Consider the following 27879-nt stretch of genomic DNA (forward strand, 5'->3'; position numbering starts at 1 on the left):
TTATGGGTATGCATGATCAGTCAGTAGTCTAAATAAAACACTGTTAAAGATACTTCAGTTTTTAAGTTTGTAAGAATTTCTTAAGTGGTGTTATCTAGTACTAGTGTTGCCAGCAGGAGCAGGGGAGATCTTGTCCCTCTTCATTCATCTCTGGTGAGGCTGCACCTCAAGTACTGCATTCCATTTTGGGGCCTTCACTACAAGAAAGACATTGAGGCCCTGGAGCATGTCCAGAGGAGGGAAACAAAGCTGGTGAGAGGTCTCTTGCACAGGTCTTATGGGGATTGTCTGAGCAAGATGGGATTGTTGAGTCTAGCAAAGAGGAGGCTCAGGGTAGACTTTATTGCTCTCTACAACTGCCTTAAAGAAGACTGTAGCAAGGTGGGGGTTGGCCTCCTCCCAGGTACCTAGTAATAGGTCTAGAGGGAATGGCTTCAACTTGTGCCAGGGGAGAGTAGGATTGGCTATTTGGAAAAAAATGTTCTCTAAAAAAGTGGTCAGGTTGCTGAGATGTGCTGTTCAGGGAGCTCGTTGAGTTACTGTCCTAGGAGTTGCTTGAGAGACATTTAGTTGTTGTACTAAAAGGCATGGTTTGGTGGAGGAATATTGGTGGTAGACAGACAGCTGGACTGGATGATCTTGGGTTTCTTCCAACCTTGATGATTCCATGATTCTATGATCTAGCTATTGAGTGATCCCAAATATTAAAATAACAGGGAAAGGGAAGTGACCCAAACAGACTTGCTTCTTCTAGTGAGAATAAGTTAACACCAAACTAGTCACAATATCACTAAGCAGTGATTTATTTATTCTGCTTATCAGTTTATAATCCTACATTTTCATGTGGGAAAACAAATTGCTGACAAATTGTTGATAGAATGAACTATCAACAGAGTAACTACGTTACTGTAAAGACTCAGTGCCCTGAAAATTCCCATCTTGGAAGGTTTCTTGTGTTTCCCAGAGGCCACCAAAGCCTTTCTTCTTGGTCTTGATGGTGGAACAAAGGAGTTCACTTTCATACAGAAGTGGAATAGAATAATGTGCCAGGATTTCTAACTATGGGTTAGCCTGTGCATAGACCAGCATAAACCAGATGTTTTAGAGTTAATGGTAAAAATCTAGACTGCCAACTGAAAAGATTTTCTGGGTGAGGAATTAATGGAATGGGTGAAATGTGGAGTGAAGGCTGCCCAAGCATTGTCTTTGTATCAACTATATTGCAGAAACAAAGAGGTCACTGAATGCAATATGTAGGTAGCTCAATCATGGATAAACCAGCACTGTTCCATGCCTGAAAACTCACTGACAATCTACTACGACACATTTTACTTGTGTTTTTTCTACATTACTCTGCCTTCCATTCTGAATTTTGCCTCTTAACACTACAGCTCCCTGCATGAGGAGCTGTTGTATCACTGGGACATGAACTTGTCCTCAATCCCTTTTCAGCTGTGGAGGTCAGCTGTACAAAGGGAAGACAGTGTCTGTTTCCAGAAATGACTTCTTCATTAAAGTGGAAGTTGAGTAGGACGTGCCATAAAAAGAAGCCCTTTTAATAAGTCTTCACTTTTGTCCTTTTAATGGCTGTTGAGTGCAAATGATGTCAATTTAAAGGTCAATGAGAACTGGCTTAAAGGACCTTATTGTCTAAATCCTGGAGTATTTCCATGTTCCAGTGAGCAGAGACAGGACAAACGGTTGAAGTATGTATGTAGAAAGACAGCAATTTCACTTGTTTGAGTACTTCACAGTTTAAATAACACTTAAAAAAATTCTTTAAACATCACTAGCATTGCAGAACTCCTAGTAGAGACATGATTGATGCTGTGATTATGGTTTTTTACACAGTATCAGCATAAAATAAAATGAATATAGTAGCTATTGAAGTGGAACAGCAGGATATTTTTGTCTTTAGAATTAATTTGTCTGGCTCTGGTGAAATGTTCTCTCAGTAACAATTTTCAGTTCTATATGAGTCTATTAGGGTGTAATAATTAAGTTATTTATTGAGCAACTATCAGAAGAATTTAAGTAGCTTCCAGAGCAAAATAGCTCAGGCTCTTAAATACTGTATTTCATAAAGTCTGTCTTTTGCTTTTCAGACAAATACATCCCATTTATAGGCCATTATGCTACCATGGTTCAACAAGAATATATACAAACTTGTCTAAATAAATGAGATTTTTGGAATAGGGTAAAGTCAAGAAATTTGTCCTTTAAGAAATGAATACTGAAGAGAGATGATTTTGTCTGCTCTGTTGTTATATTAAAAGGATGCATCATTATAGTCTGAATAGTTAGACCATGAAGTGCTGTGCTGTTGATTTTGTGATTAAAGGAGGTGAGACAGGAATTTAAAAAGTTTTATCCAGATTTGCAATACTGACTATTAAATTCTGTAATTCAAATGCCTGCAATTACAAAGTCTATTAAGTGCTGCTTTTATCATGAAGAATTGTTAATTTTCTTCCAAAACATCTTGAGCTACACATCATAGTTTCCAAAATTAAATAGAGAATTATGTAGCAAAGAGACAAAATGTACTTGTTTTATGTATCACTTCAGAATCTTGGTTTAAAAGTTTACTCTGTAAGGCTTTCAATTATTTATTCTGATTGCTTTATAATATAAATAGTGTTTGTGCTGAATGAGAGCAGTTGAATTAGTTCATCCTTTTGCTTCTTATTGTACAAAGCTCTGACTTTTTTTGCATGTTTATGGAGCCACTGACATTTTGAAGAAGTTAAGAAGTATGTTTCAAGTACAGTAAGTTGCTTTTACAAACCACATCATACACTTGAAGTAGCAGTATGCTTGGTAGCAAAAGCTGGGCTGTCTGAGAGCTGGAGTTGTCTGGGCCTGTAGATAAGTGCTAAGACAGCATTCTGTGTTCCAGCTGCTGAGATTTTTTTTATCATTTCTATTTTTTATTTGCCTTCAGATTGCATTGCTGTAGGCACCTTGCTGTTTTGTTTTTTGTTTGTTTGTTTGTTTTGTTTGTTTGTTTCCATTCACCCTCTCTGGTGTCTTATGTTTGCAAAATATACCCTGCAAACTCCAGAGCATGTTTCACATCTATGGTCAGCAGCTCCCCCAGGCCTTCTCTGATAGCTCACCTCTGAGCTATCATGTCTGCTATGTGGAAGTTATTTTTAACAGCAGAAACTGTTAAAGCAGGCCACTTGGTATAAGGGATTGATAAATAGCTGTGGTGAACTCGGGAACTCAAAAGAATGCTGCACAGGCTGCAAACGGAGATTAACGGTGGCATGAAACAGCATTTTCTAAAGGAAGTCTTGAAATAAGACTAACTTCTGATTTGCTCCTGTAACATAATGACTTATGATTGTATTATTCTCTTTTTTAATTATCTCTCTACAATTCTGTGCCAAATTAGGCTTTGAATCACTGTAGGATTTATAATAATGATTCTATTATTCTTTTAAATTCAGCTAGTTTGAGTTGGCATATGTCAGAATACTTGAAACCATCTTCTTTGGAAAATAGATATTTATTAACAGTCATTTAGGAAACCACATGCCAAGCATGAAAACACACGTATTATTTAGAAACATGTACAAGTTTTTAATGTATTTCTCTGGTCAACATCTTATTTTCCATTGTCTTTCACTTACTGTTAATATTTACCTTTTTAATGAACTATATATGTCCAAGCTTACAGGAACGATAAAAGCATGTACAGTTCATTTAAGTTGCTGTTCCCATTTTGCTGTTGTTTTTAGATTTAATCTCTGCTTTGCTTCCTACAAAATTTTGTTTTAATGTGCTTTTCATATGCAATGTCTAGAAAGTTTAAAGACTGAGTTTCTCTTTACTGATGAATTCAGGATGGAGCTCAGAATCAGCTGAAACTTCAGTGGCAACTATTTTCCTTCTTGAAAGAAATACTTTTGCATTAAAGTAATGAAATTCACTCCCATACAAATGAAAATATTAAAGAAAAAAAAAAGATAATCTATAAACATCTTCCTTTTTTAAGTCAGCCCATCAGTAGTATCTATCAGAAGTCTTGGGAGGAGTATCACTAAGAAGAAGAACTTAAGATTTAATTAAAGCTTGAGTACTCTTTGTACATGGCAGTAGACCACACTGAAAAGTTACCATGGGAAATGTTATTATCTCTTGTTGAATACAAAGCAAACGATTCTATTCTTGGGATTTAGGTACTCTTAGTTTCTAGTACAATGTTTATATTATACCGCTTTGTATAATTTTAGCACAAATAGTAGGGAATTTCAACAGAGGATATAACTTGGCTTATTTTGCAAAGTGCAGGAGTTTGGGAAAGTGAAAACTCAGAAACTGAAGCTTCTCCCTGAGAATTTTTATTATTATTATTTTTAAGCCTGTCAATTTAGATGGCACAGGGAAGTGAAGTCACTTCTATTATAATTTTTATACAGTCCATAATTCAAAGAAAGTTTTCAATTTGAAGGGCTGTGAGAAAAGTCTGAACTTCTCCATTCAGAAATGTTTGGCATTTTTCATGTCAGAATACCTCCTGTTTTTATAAGAAGAGGAAAGAAAGGATTATTCTGTTACTCCAAAATATTTTTCTGATTTATAATAGAAAATAGACAAATATGTTGATAGTGCAACAATTGCTTACTTTGTGCTAACAGACTAGAGTTCTAGTAAAACAAAACCAAACTGTGTGATTCGGAACAACCTTCACGCATGGGTAAAATCTACAGTATGGTGAAGTCAATGAGCCCCCAGATAACCGTCCTTTTTTCAGTGGATCCTGAAGTCCTGGCTTGGGTTCACTCATCATTGTTTAGGGCTCTGGTCTTACTGATGCCATGACAAGAGAAAAGGAGGCATAGTAAATTCTTTGCATAATATTTGGTGGACTGTATCTTCACATATTTTCTTCCAATTCAAAATGACAGGACAAGAAGGAATGGCTTTAAACTAAAAGAGAGAAGATTTGGATTAGGCTTTAGAAAGCAACTTTTTAGTCAGAAAACAGTGAGTCCCAGGCCAGGCTGTCTGAAGAGACTATGAACGCCCATCTCTAGAGGCCAGGTTGGGGGGGATCCTGGGCAGTGTGATCTGGCGGATGGCAGGGAGGTTGGAGCTAGATGATCTTTAAGGTCCCCTCCAACTTATGCCATTCTATAAAAGGGACATGGATATAAGTTACACCTTTGGTTAGACTGGTTTGAACCACTACTGAAGTCCAACTGGAGCCAAAACAAGTAAAGGTGAGCACTGGTGCCTATACACTCAAACACATTCCATGTAGATTTACATTGTTACTTGTTCATTTGCTGTAGCTGCTCCAGTAGAGTAAAAACCGTGGACACAACATATGCTTCCTGTTGCCTGATTCTGGGTACTGAGCACTGCTGACATCACTTATGCTTATTAACTTTATACACAGATGGAAAATTCTGTCTGATTTCTGAAAGTTTTTCTATAAACTAGTCCTATTCAAGTTGTGTGGCTTGCAGCCTGCAATGTTCTGTGGCTTGAGACTGCTGCCATGCTGCTTTCTTGATTATTCTCATGGTTATACCTTGACAACTAAAATAGAGCTGTCATGACTACTGGGTGGCCAAACACCTGGCTGCCTGATTAGCTAGTGTCATTGTAGCCCAATAATACAAACCTTGTTCAGCTATTGCTGTTACTGGCCATGATATAGTCTCCTAGATAAGAAAAGAATATATAACCTGCTTTTCTGTGGTTGTATGCATGTAGCATTGCCAGCCTTAAAAGAGAAAAGTGTTTCAACTGAAGATTTGAAAGATGAGGACAACCGACACAGACAAAGAGATTTCTTTCTCTCTTCATATTCTTATAGAACAAGGAGACTGTGCCCTTAAAATGAACAGCATCTTCTCAGTCAAGACAATACATTCAGAAATGTGTTAATAACCTATAGAAAGAGTGGAGGGAAAGGTGGAGGGAGGGGAACAAAATGCTTTCAACATGACTGTCTGAATACTTATTCAAATGTCCTTACAAATGTTTGGACAAAGTTCCTTCTGGTGCTGCCATCCTGCATTTATTTTCCTCTGCTGAGGAATTCACTCCATGGAGACCTTTCTCCCTGCTTTGCAAGAAAGAGGTCACTTAACCATACCAGGCTACTCTGGTGCTTTAGAAAATCACTGCAAAATCTTACTTCATTTAACACCAATCTATTAGGTCTGTGTAAATTGGAGAGAGGGGAAAGGAAAAGGATAATATGCTTGGGTAGATTTGCTTCTGCACTTTTCATTCTGTTTAGCATGCTCATCTCTTTAGACTGGCCATCTCTGAAGCTAGCAATTTTGACAAACTATGTTTTATGCTTTATGTAAGTAGTTTACACAGCAGTTTATAAAAAAAAAAAACAAAAACAAAAACAAAAAAACCAAAAAACTACAACTTCTTGTACAATGCATCAGAAAGGAAGCATCAGCATTTATTTTGCACTGCTTCTTTACAGCATTCTGGGAGGGACTGTCTTTTTCAGTTTAAAAGCACTCTTCAAAGTAAAAATGCAGTATGCTCAGCCCTATAGGGCAGACTATATACACTTTCTAATAAGAGGTTTTCATTAAATACTGTACCACTTTAGTCTAATTAAATAAGCACACTGTTTTCTGAATGCGTAACTGAATGCTCTTGAATTAATGATGACTTATTTCAGTTTTCATTCATAGATTAAATCTTTGGTGAGTTTTTGCCTAAGAATGTTAAGACTCCGTGAGCGTTAGTGTTCACTGCTATAAAATGAATATGTTTTTTCAAGTCAGTAAATCAGTGCATTTGAACGTATCAAATATTTAGAGAGCTTTAAAATCAAGCTTAATAATTAGCCGAATTAAATCCTGCAGATTTTTACTGCTCAGTGAATCCTTGAGCAGTTACATTTTCTCTCAGTTATGTTTTCTCTGACTTCTAATTAATGCAAATATTTAATTATTTCATTCCAAAGAAACTAAATATTTCCTGAATAGAATTTATGTATGCATGGAGATAATTTGTGATTTAAATATTTTAGAAGGGAATAATTGTTAGCTTGTGTATACTAAAAGTATTCATTTATTTGCAGGGGTCTTTTTATTACAATACATGACCGTGGACACATTGCTGGAATGCTGAAGTCCTGGCCAGAAAGTGTCATCAAGGTAAGTTCAGTTTTGTTGGCTTGACAAAGTTGATGTTGTCAGAGAACATTTCCTGCATTGTTTTATTTCTTTCAGAGTGCAATTTATGATTTAGCCAATTCTTTATAATTGAGATTTAGGAGCTGTACATATGGTGCACAATTGCTTTTTAAAAAATGTATTAGTAATTGAATGTATGGAATTTTGAAATATATAGAGTTTTATTTGTATCATAAAAATTCCAGCAAATCAGAAAAGAAAATACAAGTCGTATTTATGAGAGAAGTGGCTGTTGGCAGCAGGAACTGTAAAATTTTTAACACCTTCCCCTAGGCCACAGGGTCAATTGTCAGATTTTGATCATATTTAATCTGTATTGCATTCTGAATCTATTTCATAATGTTTCTGAGGAGGCCTTTGCATGCATTTGGCAACCTGATACTGATATGTAGGTGTTTCATTTGCTCTCTGTCAATCTTCCATGTCTTTTGTACAGTAGTTGCACTTCATTGCTCTTGCTACAAGAACATTTTTATGGTTCTATCTACTTCATTGTGACTGAAATGTTAACTCAAGAGTTTGACTGTTGGACCTGTTGGACTGTAGCTACAGCAGTGGCTTTTTATTTTTTAAAAATCTTTTACTTCATATGAACCTATTTAGTATTTTGTCTCTAACTTTAGATTTGTATTCATGAATACATGGAGTGTATTTCTGTCATCTCACATGAAAAATCTTCCTTATTAGTGCACACAACTTTGTGGGTTTTACTGAGCTTCTCTATTTCTATCAGCAGAAACTCAGTCTCACACATATAAATATGATAGAGCGTGTTATATGCTCAAAAGAAAAACAAATACATTTTGAAAGGGTAAGAAGTATGTGACTGTAGATGGCCCTGTGAAAAGCCAGCAGAAGTGGCTGTCTCTGGTTCTCCTGGAAATAGTGATGACAAAACCCAGGAGTCTGGGGATCCTTTTTTTGTGGATAACTTCGTTTCCTATTCTGTTTTGATACTGTTGACAGGAAAATGTCAAAGGGAACAATGCCAGTTTCCTTGTAATGTAATATGAAATATGTCTCTTGAGTGTTCTGAGAAGTTTTACATGCAAGTCCCATTTACGATGAAGCAGAAATCTAAAGTAGTGCAACAAAAGCACAGTGATATACAGTAAACCATTTCACAAATCATAGAATCATAGAATCACAAGGCTGGAAAGAACCTACAAGATCATCTAGTCCAACTGTCCTCCCTTTACCATACCTACAGAAAACCACTAAACCATATCTCATAGCTCCTTTTAAATACAAATAAGAGAGGAAAAGAATCTGTGGGTGTTAGCTGGCAGCTGGCTGAATATAAGTCATTAGTGTGCTCAGATGGCTAAGATGGCCAGTGGCATCCTGGCTTGTATTGGAAATAGCATTGCTAGCAGGAGTGGGGAGGTGACTCTCTGTACTTGAGACTGCTGAGGCTGCACCTCGAGTACTGTAATCAGTTTTGGGCCCCTCACTACATGACAGACACTGAGGCACAGCAGAGTATCCAGAGAGGGGCAAGGAAGCTGTGAGAGATCTGGAACAGAAGTCCTAACAGGGAACATCTGAGGGAACTGGAATTATTGAGTATGGAGAAGAGGTGGTCCAAGGGAGACCTTATCGGTCTCTACAGCAACCTGAAAGGAGATCATAACAAGGTGAGGGTCTGCCTCTTCTGCCAGTTAACTAGTGATAGGAAGAGAGGTAATGACCTCAAGTTATGCCATGGGAGATTCAGATTGAATATTAGGAAAAATTTCTTCTCCAAAGGAGTGGTGAGGCAGTGGCATATGCTGCCCAGGGAGGTGGTGGAGTCACTGTCCCTGGAGTTGTTTGAGAAATGTGTAGATGTGGCACTGAGGGACATGGTTAGTGGGTATAGTGGTGATGGGTTGACAGTTGGACTTGGTGATCTTAGTGGTCTTTTCTAACCTTAATGATCCTATAATTCTATAATTTCATGACTTTTGTTTTGCTGTTGATTTATTTGTGCCAGTTGTACCTGTTTTTAAATAAAAGTTTAAAGAACACTGATATGATTACAAAATAATTTCTGTGTACAAAAATGATCTTAGCAAAGAACTGATTTTTAAAGTGCTTTTCTTTCTTCCTCCAGGCTATTGTAGTGACAGATGGAGAACGTATTCTTGGTCTTGGAGACCTTGGCTGTTATGGAATGGGCATCCCAGTTGGTAAACTGGCACTTTATACAGCATGTGGAGGAGTAAAACCTTTTGAGTGCCTACCTGTGATGTTGGATGTGGGAACAGATAATGAGGTAAGTACTTGTCTGTGGTGTAGTGTTATAAGTTTTAAGGGTACTGTATGAAACTCAAGCCATAAAAATTTGTTTTTCACTATTATGATACAGTTTACAATAAAGTGGGAACTAGAAAGTGGAAAATGTCTCATCCTAAGGCACAGTATAGATTATTTAGTAAGGCTGGAGTATGTAAGGAAGATATTGTCTGTAAAAATGTACTGCGTACACTGTAAGTGTTAGAAAGTTGTGTAGGAAATTACATCTCAAGATGGTGGGGATGTTAGAGTTAAAACTATGAAAAAAGCGGCATTCTTGCTCTACCTCTGCTGCAGAATTCCTCTGCAGTGATTTCAAATGCGAGTTCATTCTGGGGGAACAGCTTGAAGCTATTGCCTGATGTGTTGTGAGTGCGTTTCTATGTACTTCAGTTGTACGTTAACTTCAGTGATAGAAATCTCTATAATGCTGTGAGTTTTCCCAAAATGAGGTCCCAGTGCTTCAAAGACTTTGCCTTCCTTGACTTGGCTTTCTATTTGTATGAAGTAGATAGATATAAAGGCAGCTAGCTATAGAAAATTGGTTTTGTTATTTCCAGAGCTCCTGGAATAACATGTAACTACTAGTAATTACTTGGCTTCTCTTGTTTCCCTTTTATAGCTGAAAGAATATTTGAATTGATGTCTCTTAATGATATTAAATACCATCAGCAATATCATTATGCTTTAGCGGAAGTTACACTACAAATGATGCGAGCATTAAACTTTGTGAATGATAAATGTATCAGAGATTTATGTGTACTGAAGTTAAAGCATTCTTATACCAGTGAATTTAGCAGAGATTTTGAGATTGCTGGGCTGGGTGTGTGCAACTTCAGCTTCACCTCTGCCCTTGCCTCACTGGGATAGTTAAGACAGTACATCATGAAAGCATTACTAAAATTAGAAATAGTCTGCTACCCTCTTTCTCTTTTTTCCCAAAATCCTCTCCTGAAAGTGGACAGATTTACTTGTAAAATGCATCTGATCACTAGCACAGCCATATCAAGCCACATACAAATCTTATTAGCTATAAAATATTTTTCTTCCTGGTTTTAGTCGGTGGGACAGTCATTTAATCTATGATTAAGTGTTTCTAAGGAGCAAATTTAATCTGCTACTTCTGATACTGCATTAGTCTTTCCATTTTTCTTTTATGCTGAGTTTTATTATAGTTTTTAATCTTCAATGGGATATTATTGTCTTGAAATATATTAAACACACGTAGGTCATACCAAAAGTAATGCCTCCTATTTATTTCTAAGAATGCTACCACAAATACAAAGATCACAGTAGCACTATTTTATAAAGTATCAGCTATAAAGCACTGTTTTTCAACACAGTCGCCACCATTAACTGTGCATTTTCACCAGCAATGAACATGAGCTTACATGCTGTGTTCATGAAAATCTGACCAATGGAAATGACCACTGTCACTGTGACCACTGCTGAAATATGTCATGTTCTGTCTAACTGTGCTCACATCCACTGTTTGGTCTCCATAAATGTTCAGAAAGTATTGATATCAGTGAATATAATACTCTTTTCATATGGAGTAATTCAACAACACACCTTTGTTTCATATGCACTTTCATGTCAGGCATCATTTTGTCAGACAGTCCCTCTGCTGTCATTTTTCACACAGCAACAGCATGTAGTGAATCTTTGAGAGTAAGGTTCAGTCTCTACTGCCATACCACATCCACTTCTGATGTTGTGGACCAACATTAAAAATATAGGTGTTACTTTCAGAGCAACCTCAATGCATGTGTGTGTGTGTATATCTATATCTGTAAGTATCAGAAAAAAAGTGTACACGTACTAGTAGTTCAAATTCTATAACACTCCTCTTGTGGCTAAACAATGTGATCAAGTTTTCTGAAAAGGTGGTCAACCTTAAGTGTTACAAGATGCAAACAAACTCTGTGAACTGATGTTTGTTGATGCTCTGGCACCTCCTATCAGGAGGACTGGCCAGCCTTTTAAAAGCCTCAATTAAATTTACTTCTGAAAAAGGCCTCAAACTAATCTTCAGTGAATGGATGGCTGATTAAAGAGGCTTTGTATCTGATTGTTGCTTTTTCCTCATAGTTGTAGTGGTTGCAAGAATTTATATTAGCCTACAATTCAGCACTGTTCATGCTCATCTGAGTTTTTGCATTGGTGAGGAGAAGTCAACAGCGTGTGAGAAATTAAGTTTCTGAGTCATGGTTGGGTTACCGACTAGAGGCTCTTTTGGGGCTGTGCTAGACTGCACTTCAAAGAGTAGATGGATGGTTGTTTTTTTCCCCAGGTGGGACTGCTCAGATTTTTAAGCATTTCTCTTTGAGCTGTAACTGGAAAGGAGATCCCCGAATCTGCCACTTGACTGAAGAGACTGCATGGGCCTGATTCTATTCATTGCACATCTGGAGTTTGCATTGAGTCTCTTGCTACTTCAATCATGTCAGGAGTCCAGGGACACCAGTTCTATTAGTTTCTTCCTTCTCACTCCCTTTCTCTGCCTCACAGCTCCTGTTCTCTCTGTACTGCTTGTGTTTGTCTGGCCAGGTGTTGATCCACTTCAGGAACTAATCTAATTGTATTTGTCAAGCTGCTGTGGAATGGCACTTATCTCACTCATCTTAAAATCTAAACCTTTCTGACAAATAGCAGTGTTTTTATGCTGTATTTTCTTACTCAAGCCAGAATTTTCCATAATCAGTTGCCATTGAAATCACTTTAATAACTTCAGCATAAATAAATAATAATTATGCTGAACATAGTTTTTTAAATGTGCAGATGTTTTCCATTTAGATTAGTTCCTTCTCCTTCTCTGTGGGGGCCTCAATGCTTCAAAATGTTTAAAAATATGTATTTTTGGCAACTTTAAATCTGTTTTGCAGAACCTGAAAATTCTCCAGAAAGAGTAAATCTTACTTTAAAGCCGATTGCAAGAAAAACCTCACAAATTTTCATCCTGTTTATTTTGTTTTGTTTTGTATTTTACATACAGGACACAAGATAGCACATGGGAACTTACTCCATTCTAATGATTATTGAATGTTTTATTACTGCTAGTTTTAGCAGAGGCATTTTTAGCTTTGGAATTATTTTGCTACTCATAAAATAGGGGAATCAGAAGAGAAGAAAATGCAGCATTTTTATACAGTTGCCCAGATAATAAGACAAATGGAAAATGCTTGCTAACAAGTAAAAAATGATCTAGTATAAAGACTTGCATGACTGAAATAGTACATTTCTCTGTATAATCAATACAGAACTGAGAGTCTAAAAGGAGTGGTGTTGACTACTGCCAAAAATAGTATGCATAGTGTGCAAGTCATTGGCAAATTGGAGGCAAGCAATCACTGTTAGAACATTTTTACACAAATATTTTAAGACATTATATGAAATACTGTTAATTATTTACCATGAAAATTTCAGTGCAAGTTGTGTCTTATTCAGTAAGTGTGTATTTATAGGAGGTGAAAATGGTGTTTCTCAGTTGGGATTTCAGTCCAAGTTAGGCAAACTCATACACCAGTTTCTGTGCTGATATCAAAGTGTTGGGAATGCTTAGGTTGTGTCGTTTCTGGATTCTGGGATTCATCAAACATTAAAGAAGCATATATTAATTATCTTCTAATGGTTAAAGGATCTGCTTGCAGAAGAATAGTGAATAGTTGTCACAGTACCAGCAGCTACAGATTATTGGAGACTTCCCTGAAATATTCTCTCTGCTGTAAGTGGGGTGTTTTAAGGGTGAAGGAAATAATCAAGAAGAGTCAAGGAAAAACATTTAGGCATTAAAATACAAATGTTTATTTATTACTCAAAACTGTTACTTTTATTACTTTAAACTGTTAGCAAACTCAAAGAATAAATAATAAACAGTAGTCATGACTGTTAAAAACAGCCATGCTCACAAGATGGATTCTGTATTGGGAATGGCCTGTTGTGGAAGCTGTGGAAGGATTCATTGTATGTTGGCATTTAAACATGAGCCATTTACCATACATTTCAGTTTAGTAAGAAAACATACAATTTTTATTTCTTTTTTTTTTTAATTGTACTTTCTCATAGAACAGAGAAGTCATGACACCTGGTGTTGAAGCCTCTTGGTGTCCTGGAGCTATCTCTCAGGATTGCTCAGCAGACTCAGTAGGGTCAGGCTGACAATTGGACTTGAATTGATCTTGAAGGTCTTTTCTGACCTAGATGATTCTCTGAGTATGACTCAAGCTGCATCCAGGATGGTTTAAACTTTGTTTTACTCTGGATAGGCAGAGTTAAGTAGAAGACTGGTCAAATATGTATATGCCATTGGCATCTAACATCATGCAGATGAACCATGACTGTCAGTGCACTTTTTGCAAATGTATATCTGATGCTGTTTCTCTATTCATATTACTGACAAAAACAGTCATATAATTACTGAACAGAGCACAAGAGAGAAAATGTGCAAAGCAGTTGCTAGGGCAGCTCTTACTCCTTCATCTGCCATACCTCAGGGACTGTAAAAAGCTGGGCTGTAATTTCAAGCTATTTCTCTCATGCGTACTTTGGAATATTTTTCCCTTAACTTACTGCAAATATTTAAATGCAGGAATGTGACAGCTCTCTCAATTGCCCTAAATAGGTCAATAAGCATTACTGGGCTGGCAGTTCAGATATTCCTGGAGGAATGACAGGCATCCATGGTAGAAGACTGAATCCAGAAAATCCAGAAAAGCTGAGGTGCAAATTCAAGCTCAGTTCTTCAACCTGATTCTGTAGTTAGCTTTCTGCATCTCCCCAAATTACCTCCTCATATCATAGGAACTTGTACCAATCTTCAGCTTTCTCATTTTTTCAAAATACCATGCTACGAATGTGAATAAGAAATCTGCTGATAAAACACAGGGACAAACTTGCTTCTATTTTTTGTATTCCAGTCAAAATAGAAACTTAGATAAAGGAAAGCTCACTGTAGCAGAAAACTGCAGTTTCTAACTGTCAGAGGTTTGGCCTGCTTCCTGTGACAAGTGGGCAAAGGGATCCATGGATTCATGCCCCGGGAAGAGGAGCAGGAGGGAGGGAAATTGTAGGGACATGGGCCTAGGTGAGGAAAACTGTGTGATGTTATGATGTGGAAAAATGATGAAATACCATAAAACCATGGCACTAATCAAACTAAAGATGCAAGCAGATAAAAAAAATGATGGGCATTGCCTACAGCTGTAGGGATTTCTGAATAAAACATTGTCACAATTAACATTCTTATGTAGATGAGTTGCACTTCCACACTGTTGCTTGGGTAGTTAATGCATTATAAAATTGTTATGATCTCTGAATTTGAAGAGATCATATTTCTTTTGCCTTGCTCTTGGATTATGACTGGTAGAACTAGAGCTGGCTCTTCATTAATAGTGTACTGAATAATAATAATAATGACTAAATAAAATAAATGAATAAATAATGATGGCACTTTCTGAATTCCATGAATAGAAATTTTTATTCAGACAGGAAGAAGGTGCTATCTTTTTAGCTAAGGATTTACTTTCTAGGATATGTTCTGCAGATGTTTTCACTAATAGTTTTGAGCATTTCTGGTATGCAAATGACCTGTGTGGGGTACAGACAGTAGATTTCTAGATACACAGGTTTTCATGTAGCTCTGTTAAATGTGAATGATCAGTTTAACCCACCTTACTGAGGTATGTGGTCTCTTTTCCACGTTCCACAGAACAGTGAGTCCAGGCCAGGTACTCAAAGGCAATGTTGAGGCTTAATCATGCTGATCTCCAGATGTTATGATCTCTAAAACTAATGATGGAGTAAATCTCCATTTTTCTAAGAGCGCAGCATAATGCTTGCCGCTGCCATTCTGGCAAGGGATGATCGCAGTAATCTTTTCAGGAGTTTAGAACTCCTGAATTTTTCTTGCCGTTTGCACTCTCTTTCACAAATATGATGCTATTTCACAAGTAGATATTTTTCCCCTTATATCTTGCTGCAAGATCCTTCCCTGGTAGTGCACTTGAAGTGCCAGCACTTCAATAAACATGACAGTTCATGAATATTCCTTCCTTCCTCTTGTTTCTCCCTTCCAGTTGGAAAGAAAATATTGCAGTAGGGTATTACTTTTCATACACACAGTCATGAATCATTTTTTGTTTTCACTGATCAAAAGTACTGAAAAGTCAGTTCTGAATTACTATTCTGTCCAGCCCATGGTACCAAAGAAAAAAACCCTAAACCAATATTTTTTGATTTGCAGGAATTAGTACTATTCTTCTAAATTTATTCAGTTATTTGGAGTGGACTTAGTCTGTGGTAGAGAAGGGTGTGGACAAGTGCAATGTGTTTTTCTTGTTGCGTCTAAAATTAGGGTGCTTAGGTACAGTACAAAAGGTCCAGAGTTTAGTTAATAACCACTTAAAGGCTGAAGGAGAAAAAAAAAAAAAGAAAAAAAAAAAGGAGTTAAAGGATATTGAATCTAGATTTTACAGTCTATAGTATGGAGAAAATGTAAAGTCTAAATCTGAGTCTGACATTTCCCAAAAATGCAGAAAGGGATATATCTAAAATTGTCCTTTGAGCCACAATCTTAATGAGAATCTTCAACGGGTTAAGGATTTTTGCACTGATACCATTATGAAGCTAAAATGGAACAAAACAAACATAGGACTATGTTTGCTTCAATGCAGAATACTTAACCCTATGCATTCACACAATGAATTCACAATATTTCATTTCTAAAATAAATATGGCATTAGCTATCTCTCCTAAACATGCCCCATTAAAAAAACTAAAAACAAAAAAGGAAATACCTGAAACTCTGCCAACATCCATACTATACTTGCGAACATAAAGGAGTTGGAAAGGGGGTGTAATTTATGACTGCATTTGCCCTTCATTGCAGAGGCCTTTCTACAATTTTCTTGAGCTGCTCCCAAATATCCGACAGCTGATAATTTTGGGCATTTTTTGGAGAGCTTTGCTTCTCTTGCTTTTAAGGGGTCTTTTACTGAATAGTTCTAGTAATGCATTTTGAAGCATTGACAATGTGATAATATCAAAAATTCTTTTGCCTCTAAATCAGATGTCTTGAGAATTTTTAAGTGTAATAATATGTCCAGATTTAGCATTTGAATGTTTCTGCCATACGCTGCTAATTTGTTGTTGACACATGCAGACCTCAGTCATTTGACTAAGCCATAGCTTGCTTTTTCTGCCTCAAAGTATTATTCCACATTAGACCATTCTCCCTATTTCTCAGATTTTGAGACTTGTGACAAAGTGGGGTGGGATTGTCAGAAAAACTTATAGAAAATAATAAAACAGAAGAGGAAATGAAATCAGAGCTTTAGGCAATGGACAAGAAATGATGCTATATGAGCTTACTTTAACCAAACCTTGAAATAAACAAAAAAGTAAAGGTTTATATAGGTGATCATATGGTGCATGGTATATCCAAATCAGTGGCTTGATAAGACAAGTCTATACCAGAGGAAATTATTGGTCTAAATTCTTAAATTTTATAAAAACTAGATGAGAATTTTTAGAGGTTTTTACTCATGCAATCAGAGGTACATTAATCTCTAATGTGTTGATTTTGTTTATCTTTTTTCTCTTACTTATTATTATGTCTAAATGATTATGTATTTCCTTGGTTGTATTAAACCTTCTGATTCTTCAGACTGTAGAAGACTGTAATAAATGGCTTGTGCTTCCTAAGGGATTCACTGTGTGCTGAGCATGAAAGCATTGCCTGGCCCTTTTATGAAATTGTTGTTCAGAAAGGGAAACAGCAGTTCTTCGTGATATTAATTCTTTTGATCCATTTGCAAATGTCGATTATATGCTATCTTTGCCATGGCATTCCCAGAGGAATGTATTACATCACTTCCCTTGTTTTCATTCAGAGGCTTTTCTTATATTTTGTTAGGCTCATCTCAGTAGCTGTGATTATCAGTAGATTTATCAATAAAATTCCAGTATAAGTGGGCTTTTCTTTTAAACATTTGCTCAATTTAAATATTATTCAGACTCAATTATATATTATCAACACTAAGCACATTTTGATTACTAGTATATTCATTTGTAATTAACTTCTTTATTTAATGAGTAGGACATTGTGTTTACATTATTTCTGTTACAGTGCGTATCCCCTTTTGGTGTAATATAGAAATGAAAAATACTTTCCCCTAAATTTTCATTCAGAAGATAAATCAAACCAATACAAAAATACAACAATGTAAAATCTTACTTTTCTTCATCCAGGCTTGCTTTTGCCATTGAACAAGTTTACTGCAACCGATAATACCCACTGAACTGTTCTTGCACAGTTAAGTTAGAGATGTTCAAGTTAATTTTATCTTTCTAATGTCTTTAATACTAATAATATAATGTTGTGTATAATATTATTATATATTTCATAGCTGGACTGAGTTTCACTATCATTCTATTTTCCCCTACTTAAACTGTGTTGTATTTAGATTTCCATAAAATACTGGAGAACAATACTTGTAATCTCCTTATAACCATCCAGCTTTCTTGTATTCCTTGAATCCTCGACCAAAAACTAGGCCTTCCTAGTATACCTACATAGATAACAATATTTTTGTCTATCCTCTATTATCTTTCCCATACTTGAGATTCAACAGAGTAGACAATTATAATCTCAAATTTGAATAATTCATTTTGAGAATTTGGCCCAGCATTCCTGAACTCAGTAAGCTCCAAATGACTGGGCAAGAGAAAAGTACCTTGAGAGTGATCTGAACCCAGGCTAATCATCTGAGGCTAATTTTATGAAGAGAAGTAAACATTTCTTGTAGAAGATCTACCTCAAATTGGTGTAATGAATTGTATCTTAAAACTATCTATTTTTGTCCAATGACTACTAAAAGAGCTTAGAATAGATTAGATGTTGAAATATCCAACATAGATTCTTAATTTAGATAAGATAAATTCATACTTGGTTTGCCCTTCACTTTCCTCTCTGCTACATGCTTCTTCCACATTGTTCAAACTTCTAAAAAGATTTAACTTATTTTTGAACATATCAACTGCTTAATGTGTGAGAAGACCTCAACAATTATCTCTCACTTTTGTTCAGTTGTCATCCTCCAAACTTTGCCATTTTGGCTAGGAGAGTGTGGCATTCTTTTCCCTAAACTGTTAATTTATTTTTATGAAATATGTTGCTTATGAATATTTCTTCTATGAAATAATCTATTTCATTAGGCCATGGAAAATGTGAGAGAGCCAGATGGGGTTTCAGATTGTCGCATTTACCAAACAGCGTAACTGCAATGATTTTATGGACCCAAGAAGAAGCAGAGGAGGAAACAGCTTTAGCGGAAAGAACATTAATGCTGGCACTGGATTTATATCTCAGTTTCAGCTCATGTTAAAGACTATGAGCTGTATACTGACATTACCAGCAGTTCCATCCGTTCATTTCATTTCTTTTCACTCCACATTTCAGCAAAGGGGATTTATAAAAGGGTAGAAATAAATATCTGGAAATGCTTATTTTGGATAGTATGCATGAATATCCATAGACCAAACTGATGGCAGACCTTATTACAAAATACATCAAAAGTTTCCAATTCTTCACACTCAGAAGACGGCAACAGATACTGTTTGTTTTAGTTGGCTTCTTTCTGAAACTAGCTCTCTGCTTCTGCAGCACTTTGACAGTCAATGGAGAAGATGAGAGTAGGAATGAGCTATAAATATAGCTATTATAACAAACTGTGAGATAAGCTACTTCTACCTTATTTTTTTTCTCTTGTTAGGAAATCAGGCATAATCAAATACTGAGATGTGAGCACCAAAAGAATATCAGCAGACTTGGTTAGTGATTTCCAGTCTGTCAAAGGGTCATTGTTGATGTGACCTGTATATGTAGGAAGAGACTCAACATAGTTGGTTCTAGTAAAGAAAGATCACGGTGTGTCAGCGCTGGAGACAGGGATGTCAGGGTGAAAGATATTTTGGTGAACCTCCACAAGGAAGTAACTTATAGAAGTAAATGAAATAAACAGATACAAGTTTAATAGAGTTGAGAATAAGGCACAACAAGTGATAAAGATTTATGGTTACATCTGAAAGCAAACAAAAATTATTGCAAAATATCAGAACTGTTGATCAGAAAGATGTACTGATAACATGGAATAAGATTTGTAGTTTCACAAGCAGTGCATCTACTGATATGTTAAAATTCCCTTCATTTTGCAGTGTAGTGAATGCAAGACACAATTTGTTTGTTATCACACTGTGAACTGAAAAAAATAAATGAAAAATGTCTCTAATTTCTAGGAAAAAATCACTGTGGCCAGAACTGTTTGAATAGTGGATGCTTTTCTAGCATTTTTAGATCATATTCTGTGACTGCTGTTTGGGTCATCTTCTGTAATTTATTGTAAGTACTCACTGCATAACATTCTTTCAGCATCTTAGGGTGGAGATTTGTATTTTCCTTTATATGTTTAAAAGCAATAATATAACAGTGTTTGATTGCGACAATCTTTTTATGTAGCTTGTTCCCCTCCTCACGCATATTCTAAAATATGGACATGTTAAATGTCTTGTGACGTGTGACAGGACATACAGATTGAGATTTTAGCTATTTAAGTGCTGGAGCTCTAGGAGAAGAAATGATAGTCATTAGCTGTTTGGCAGCTGCTTATGGTCAGTTGTACAGAGAGCTTAATTATTAGTCTAAGCTTGTCCTGAGGTTAAGTAAAATCTTTTATAAAAAGTAGTTGTCAGGGATTTAGGAAATTTATTCTCGTGCCTACTGGTAATTACATGTGTTAAATGTAAGACTTACTTTACTTCTTTGCTTTCTGATTACTGTCTCTATTTTAAAATATGAATTATTTTATGCAGTGTAATCTGCTGAAGATCTAAACAGTGTCAGATTCTTCAGGACTACTGTTGTCTCAATAGGCAAATAAGGTTAAGATTTTCAAGAAATGCCACTGGCATGCAGACAACCATTTGTTTTCAGTTTTACTGTATAAAAGAGTTATGCATCCTTAAATTGCATCAGATGAAATATTGCTCTGCAAACATGGTTCTGAGTGTCCTCCAAATTCCAACTCAAATTACAGGCATTTGTGGAGTTGGCATGATCCCTATCCCTTCAGACAGATGTTAAGAGAGTTCTCTGATACCGTTAAACATAATACAGCACATTTATCTTGGTGTTTTTATTTTAGTGCATCCTAAAATGCACAATGAATTGGGCCTCTCTGATCTCTTCACCAGCTCTGCTAGATGTGGTTGTGTCAGCATGTCACTGATGCAGTGCTAGCCTTGGATACTGTGGTAAAGCTGCCCTTGTGACAAAATCATTTGTGCCCTCTTAAGAGGATGCGTCAGAAGGCAGTATTAGATAGGGAGTAATATATTATTTCTAAGGAAGTGAAAAACAATTGTATGAAAGGAGCAGGCTGTTTTCTGAGCTTTGTTAATGGAAAGCTGCATTTCTAGGTCCATCCAAATTGTCCAGTATTGAGTTTTCTACAGATATTTCTGACTAGTGACTCCTTCTAAGAGCTTTCGAAATCTGGGTCTTCCTTTAGCCACTCTTGACTTTATCCTGTTACATGAAAGATGATGTTTGCTTGTTTTTTCAGCTATTTCATTTGTAAAGCTGTTTAGAAAGGTCATTGTCAAGCTGAGGATGAGTAACATAACCAAGAAAATGCATTGAAATATTAAATGAAATTGACCATTGACTTCAGGAAAATCTGATGTACCAAGGATAATTTTACATCTCTGGAAGATAAATTCACAGGAAATGCAAATGAACTGCTCTTAGCGAAGTGAGATCTTAAAATCTTAAGATGAATTTGGGAAACCCATGGGAGCTGCATCATACTTCCCATGGAGCATGCAGGCCTGGAAAGCAGAACCAGACAGTGGCAGAATCAGCCCTCCCCACTGTGTGCCTCTGTTAATAGCATTACAGGGGAACTCAGGGACAACAAGCAAAATAATATTGTCCCAGCTTCCTCAGCTTGCAGGTGTCTGCTGCTCTGTGTCTTCTGTGAGCACACAGCACGCCTCTTGATTCAATACAGCTTAAGGCAAATTGCTTTTACTGTAATGGGCAAATCAATTTGCACTTTTAACACGCTTCCACAAGACTTCTGTTAAACTGTTAGTATTCTTGTTTTGCAAAATAATGCCAAAAATGAAAGAAGGAAGGAAAAGGAAGAAGGAAGGAAGAAAGGAAGACACATTTGCCCCTTATAATTTTTAAATTCTGAAGATGTTTCAAAAGCTTTGCAGCCAAACTGAGCCAAATTCTTGCACCAAGAATCCAGTTTGCACTAGGTAGTAACTCTGTAAAAGTTCAAGAGAAATATATGTTCAAATTGATGCTATTTAAAGAAAGGGCTAATTGAGCCAACTATCTGCCTTGAAACACTAGGTCTTATCCTCCTTATGCCACTTTGAAATATATGTAATATATATATGTAAGTATTTTATCCATAGCTAATACTAAAACTCAGAGTGTACTTATAAGACAACTATATAAATGTATTCACCTATTCAAGTGGGATATTTAAAGCATACTGAACTCAGTGTTTCTGGGGCATGTTTAAACTTTCAGTCTGGGAAGTCTCACAAGCCCAGACAATTAATTCAGTGACACATCACTGATGAAAAGCTTGGCCAGCTATATACCAAGAGCCTGAAATTCCTTTACAGCTCAGTGCCTTCTACTTTACAAATGTTACAGTTAGACAAGAAATAGCCCAAAGTTCCTTTATAGTCCTGTTTGGAACAATGTATGAAGAAACCCAGGGCGAAGACAAAAGAACTAAACATTCTACAAGTGAAAAGAACAGTAGTTATTTCTGAGCTGTGAGTGGCAATCCACTGTGGAGCTTCTCTGTTTCCAAAAGGCACTGAAGAATGAATAAGCTGCTTAAGCACATTATCCTGTTATTCAGGTCAACACCATGCAAACTGGGTCCCCTCTTGTTTTTTGTTTTTTTGGGTTTTTTTGTGTGGTTTTTTTTGTTTTTTTTTTTTTTTTTTTTTTAGAGTTCACACATCTTGAGAGATTAACATTTACTATGGGCTATTTCATGGCTTTCAAAACAGATCACTGGAGAGAAAGTTCTATACCACAATCAAGTGTGTCAAGTTGACATGATGATTAGGTACTTTTCCTAAATGACTTGGGTTCCTTTTGTTCCCCAGCTTGTTGTCAAAGCTTAAACTTTGTTTTGTTCTTTTGGAAATCTAATCTCCTGTGAAACATAAGTCTGTTTTTCCTGGTTAGTGGGTTTGTTACACATATTAAATGATACTGGAAAAGTTGACACGAGTTTATTTTTAGGCACACTTAATTCTAAGGCTTAAAAACTCCTAAAACATTGAGGTTTAGCAACATTACATAGTTCAAACTTTAAGCAAAATAATAGTTTACAAGGAGAAAGGGCTTAATTGAGGTTCTAGTACTAGGAGGATCATATAGATCTACTTAAAATTAGCTGTGTAAAATAACAAAAAGTCCTTTGAAGCACCACCTGAGCATATTAAAACTGTAATGACTTTTTGGGGTTTTAAGAAAAAGGCAGTCATTTATACCATCTTACTTGTGCACAATTATAGTAAAGAGATCAGCAAACCATCAAAGTTCAGGCAAGGCTTGAGCTGCACACCTGGCTCTAATTTAGGTACAAAAGCCAAAGCAGTGAGAAACAGAAAATTGCACACATGTATACTTCACCAATAGAGAAAAAAACACACGGAAATGTCATCTATTCTCAACTTGGCACCAGGAAATTTCTTCGGAACATATATAATTTAGTGCACAGTTTCATGGAAAACTGGAGGTTAAGAACCCAGGGCTGCAAGATGCTTAGCCTCTCTTTGTCAGCAAAGAGAGTCCAGACCCCTCAGTGCCACCTATGACCTATTTGGTATACAGTGATGTTTCAGAGTGAGAATTCCCCCAGCACTGCAAAAATATCAAAACCCTCCATTTCTACAATGAAAAATGATATTCATTGGAGCCACAATTATGAAACTAAAGGAAAATTACAGATGTGCAGAACACCAGAAGCTTTGGGACAAAGATGTGCCACTTCCCAGATATGAAAAACATTTCAGACTACAATCGGTCCAATGAGGACTGGTCCAGTGAAGCATATAGCCACCAAGAAGAACGTCGGACCACTGACATCTTTTCAATTGTTAATATTTTTATATATTAAAACAGTCCAAATTCTTCCCGTGAGCTTCTTTTTTTCTGTTTTCTCAGCCTGAGGAAGGGCTGGTGAGCACAGTGGAGTTTCTGTTCTCCAGAAATGTCGGACATTTCAAACAACTTTTTTTGTTTCCACAGGACTGAAATTTCACTCTGTGTGAAACTTTTTCCAATAAAAGAGTTCATCAGTAAAAAATAACATTGAATCTGTGGACACACCAACAACTTCCATCAAAATTAATTGTGCAGTAATCAATCTGCGTTCATTTAAATTTGCACTAACTTGCTGAATCGTGATTTTCTGCCCTGTAAGAACTGCTTACAGCTGCAAAGTGTTTTTAAGGCATTAGGAAGAATGGATAAGATTTCAGTTTGCATTAGACTATGATGCCTATTTTCTTTGAACAAGCTTATTTTGAAGTCTGGCACACAGAATTTAAACACGTGTATTAGATTCTTTGTTTGTGAATGCTGACTGAATTGTGGATGAGAGAAATCCTTCAACAAACAATGACATTAGCTGAGTTTGAGGGTGTAGAATACTTTGCAAAAAGTAACTTCATAATCAGGTAACCTTTTTCTTTGAACTATACTGCCTTCCTTTACATACCCACCAGTAAGAGAACAGGGCCCTTCCTACCTAAGGGTGAGAACTTTGTCAACACATTTATACAATACAAGGAACCTCTTGCAAAGGAAAAAAATGGAGCTTTGCCTTCTGCCTCTCCCCAGAAGAAAGAGACCTCACCTTTGTGATGAGCTAACACGAGTGCTAGCATCAGCTCGCCCTTTCTTTAGCCTTGCCCAACAGATGGGTACTGGCTATAGTACCTATGAACAATAACAAACATTTTCCCATCTGTAACTCTATCACTGAAACCTGCCTATGTGTCAGAGCCCAGTATTTAAAAGGTGGTACATTCATAATGTTCCTATGACATCAGTCTTAAATACAATTGTTGAAAGAACAGTTTCTGTGGAAAAACATTAATAGCAAAGAATGTTCTATGCATTCAATACAGTTTGAAATAACAATTCTATTGTTTTACACTACCAAGTTAGAATTTTTCAGTTAATTTGCCTTAAATAAGGCTTCACTCTTCAGTCCAGTTTGCTCTTTTCATTCACGAGATTGTTTATCTGCCAGTTCGATCTTTGCATCCTTTGCTTGCCTTTTGCTCAGGAAGCCCATAAATTTCTTAACCTGAAGAGGAATTAACAGTCACAGCTTTGACTTGCATAGACACCTAACCCCATTGCTCATACTCTAGTGTTGGCTCCCACACACACAGGCGGCTTTGACCGACTGAAGAACTGACAGTGCCACGGAACTTTAATTAAAAAACAACAACACTGTAATGGCTGGAAAGAATGCTTCATGAAGGAATCTTGTAACACGCTACAAAATTACCACAGTTTGTCCCTGAGCAAAAGGCTGCTGTACAAAGCCAGACTGAGCCAAGGACATTCTGTGGAGGCTTCCAGCATATATCTGTGGCAACAAATAAAGAGCCCAGTGTGCAAAGGCTGTGGGCAGCCAGGCATGATGTGTGCCAAGCAGGCTCCATCCCTTCTGCCCTTGTGCAGCACAGCCTGCCTGCTCTTGTCCTTGCAATACAATATACATAGCACCAGGCAAGTTGCCCCAGGATGCCAAACTCATTTCCTTGCATAAGTGTGCAGAGCTAACACCTGTTCAGACTCAGAAGACTAACATTTATAAAGATGTATATGGTATATGTCCATACTGTATATGGAGTGGTTGAAGAACAGCCCCACAGAAGGGCATCTTAATATGTACAATTTTGTGGCTACAATACAAGAAGGACATAGAACTACTAGTCTGTCCAAAGGAGCACTACTAAGGTGGAGAAGGATCTAGAGGACAAGGTGTTTGAGGAGCAGCTGAGGTCCCCCGGTTTGCTCAGCCCAGATCACAGGACCTGATGGAGACCTCATGTTAGCTGCAGGTCCTCACTGGGAGTGGATGGGCAGCACTGAGCTCTGCTCTCTTTGACAGCAACAGGGCCCGAAGGAACAGCATGAAGCTGTCAGGGGAGGGGCAGCTGGGGGTGAGGGACAGGTTCTTCAACAGAGGGCAGTGGCCATGGAATGGGCTGCCCAGGGCAGCACTTTGACCAGTGTTTGGACAATGCTCTCAGACACTGGGTTTGAATTTTGTGTGGTACTGTGCAGTCAGGAGCTGGTCCCAGTGGTCCTTGAAGATCTCTTCCAGCTTGTGATATTCAGTGAACCTGTGATGCTACTATCCCTCAGTAACATCATAGTACTACCAATGGTGGTTGTCTGTTTGGTAAGATTGTTACTTATCAGTTTTCAGCTGAGGCTTTTGACCCCAATATTTTTTTGATTGTACAACATTGAAGAACTGGGAAAACAACTCATGCCCTTTTCTAAAGCTCAGAAATTAGATTTCTCATCTCCAGGCTGAAGGAGGCTGAACAAGCTCTTCAGCCTTTTCACTTTTACTGTATACATAAAGCTCTCTCTAGCACTGAGAAGTGGTCTATATCTTTCCTTATGATATTTTCCTAGTGGAAGTTGCTGTACAGTTTTCTTCAGTGGCGTTGGTTTTGGAAACTGCTTTCAGGTGACAACAAAAATTAGTCGTCAGTCATAATGATTGTTTCTGCAGTCTGTCTGAGCATGTGTGGAAGGACCAAACACAAGACACAAGAGAGAAATTATCTTACTAATGTTTAGGGGTCTGTAAAAAAGAATGTTGTTATACATGAGGACCAGGGAATTGCTGTAGCTGGAGTGAGTTGTCAAATGGGATGGTAAAATACTTCCAAAACATTTGTTAAGTTTGTAAGTTTTAATGTGGAAACAAAGCTGTCCAGTAGCAAAGACATGGAATGAAACAGGCTTGCTGTCTTTTTGATATAGGGCAGATTCTGGATCATAAATCTCCAGGAAGAAAAAGTGCAAGATTTAAGCATAGAAGGACTCAGAAATCATATCCAACTGATGGGCATGGATAACTGAAATGAAGAATACTGTAGTCTAAACTGATGTTTAAAAAAGTTGGAAGAAGAAGATCAAGGACTTGCATATGTTTTGTCATAGTGAATTTTAGAAAGCAGAACATTATCTGAATATCAGCTCATCAACACAGCTGAAATGATGGACTAATTATTCCCTGAGAGAGATTTGTTAAATATGATGAGAAAACAGCTTCTTTTTAATGGCAGGACCCTGTCAGGATATAAAGGAAAAAGAAAGGAACTAAATAAAGCTCTAAATAATAGGTTTGAAACTTGACTTCCTAGGTTAAACTTTCACTTTTTCACTTGGAAACAATATCCTTCTTTTGATACTAGGATATCCATTTTCCTTGATACAAAAGGCTGTTTCTTTAATCTCTTTGTTGTGTTTCTTCAGTCTTTCTGTAGAGGTGGATAAATGGATATGTATTTCATATGCTTGGGTTAATCCTCAAACACTGTATTGTCCTCCTTTTTAATATAGAATGTACTTGTGTAACTTGTTCCTGTAATAGTTCAAATAGGGTTTTTTTGTGTGTGTGTGTTTCAGGCATTGCTGAAAGATCCTTTGTATATTGGGCTGAGACATAAGAGAATCAGAGGTCAAGCCTATGATGATCTTCTTGATGAATTCATGGAAGCTGTGACTTCAAGGTATGTGATATATTTGTGCTATTCATTGGTGAGTTCCATTGTCAACTTCATCCTGGGAGAAATAAATGTCCTTCTCTATGTAAGAAAGAAAGAGTAGTGAGATCAGAGTTGCTAGGTTCCTGATTTTTTTTATTTTTTATTTTTATGGAGCGCTGTATTTTATAAGATGGTCAACTGTCTCTGACTTGCTTTAAGTATTGCTGTTGTACGATTTCACTGTATGAGTGGGAAAACTCATCTTGAGATGATTGAATTAACTTTTCAAACTGTTGTTTTGAGGGTTAGTTCTGACTTGATGTGTGAGGCACCAGCATTTTGCTTAGAAAATTGTTTTGGCAGCTTGCTTGCCATCATATTTAAATCTCCCTTCTCCCCAGGTTTTATGGTTGCATACACTCTGCGCTGACTCCCTCTCTATTACAAACATACATAATCTCCCTACAGGTTTTTTTTGGTTGGTTGGTTGGTTTTTTTTGTTGGTTTTTTTGCTTTTTTGGGGTTTGTTTTTTTTTTTTTTTTTTTTTTGAGTAATCTCTTCCAGACA

General features: G+C 36.8%; 1 protein-coding gene across 1 annotated transcript in view; it reads left to right on the forward strand.

Moving 5' to 3' along the window:
• The window catches only part of ME1 (malic enzyme 1), a 145987-nt gene that overhangs the window by 56168 nt on the left and 61940 nt on the right, over window positions 1-27879 (forward strand). The window contains exons 4-6 of the mRNA XM_015858973.3: window positions 7073-7148; window positions 9283-9444; window positions 27232-27335. Coding sequence (XP_015714459.2) covers window positions 7073-7148; window positions 9283-9444; window positions 27232-27335 — 342 coding nt within the window. The remainder of the gene's footprint in view (window positions 1-7072; window positions 7149-9282; window positions 9445-27231; window positions 27336-27879) is intronic.

Source organism: Coturnix japonica, chromosome 3, assembly GCF_054131305.1.
Source record: "Coturnix japonica strain WE chromosome 3, WE-NBRP24, whole genome shotgun sequence".
In the NCBI taxonomy this organism is placed as follows: Eukaryota; Metazoa; Chordata; class Aves; order Galliformes; family Phasianidae; genus Coturnix; species Coturnix japonica.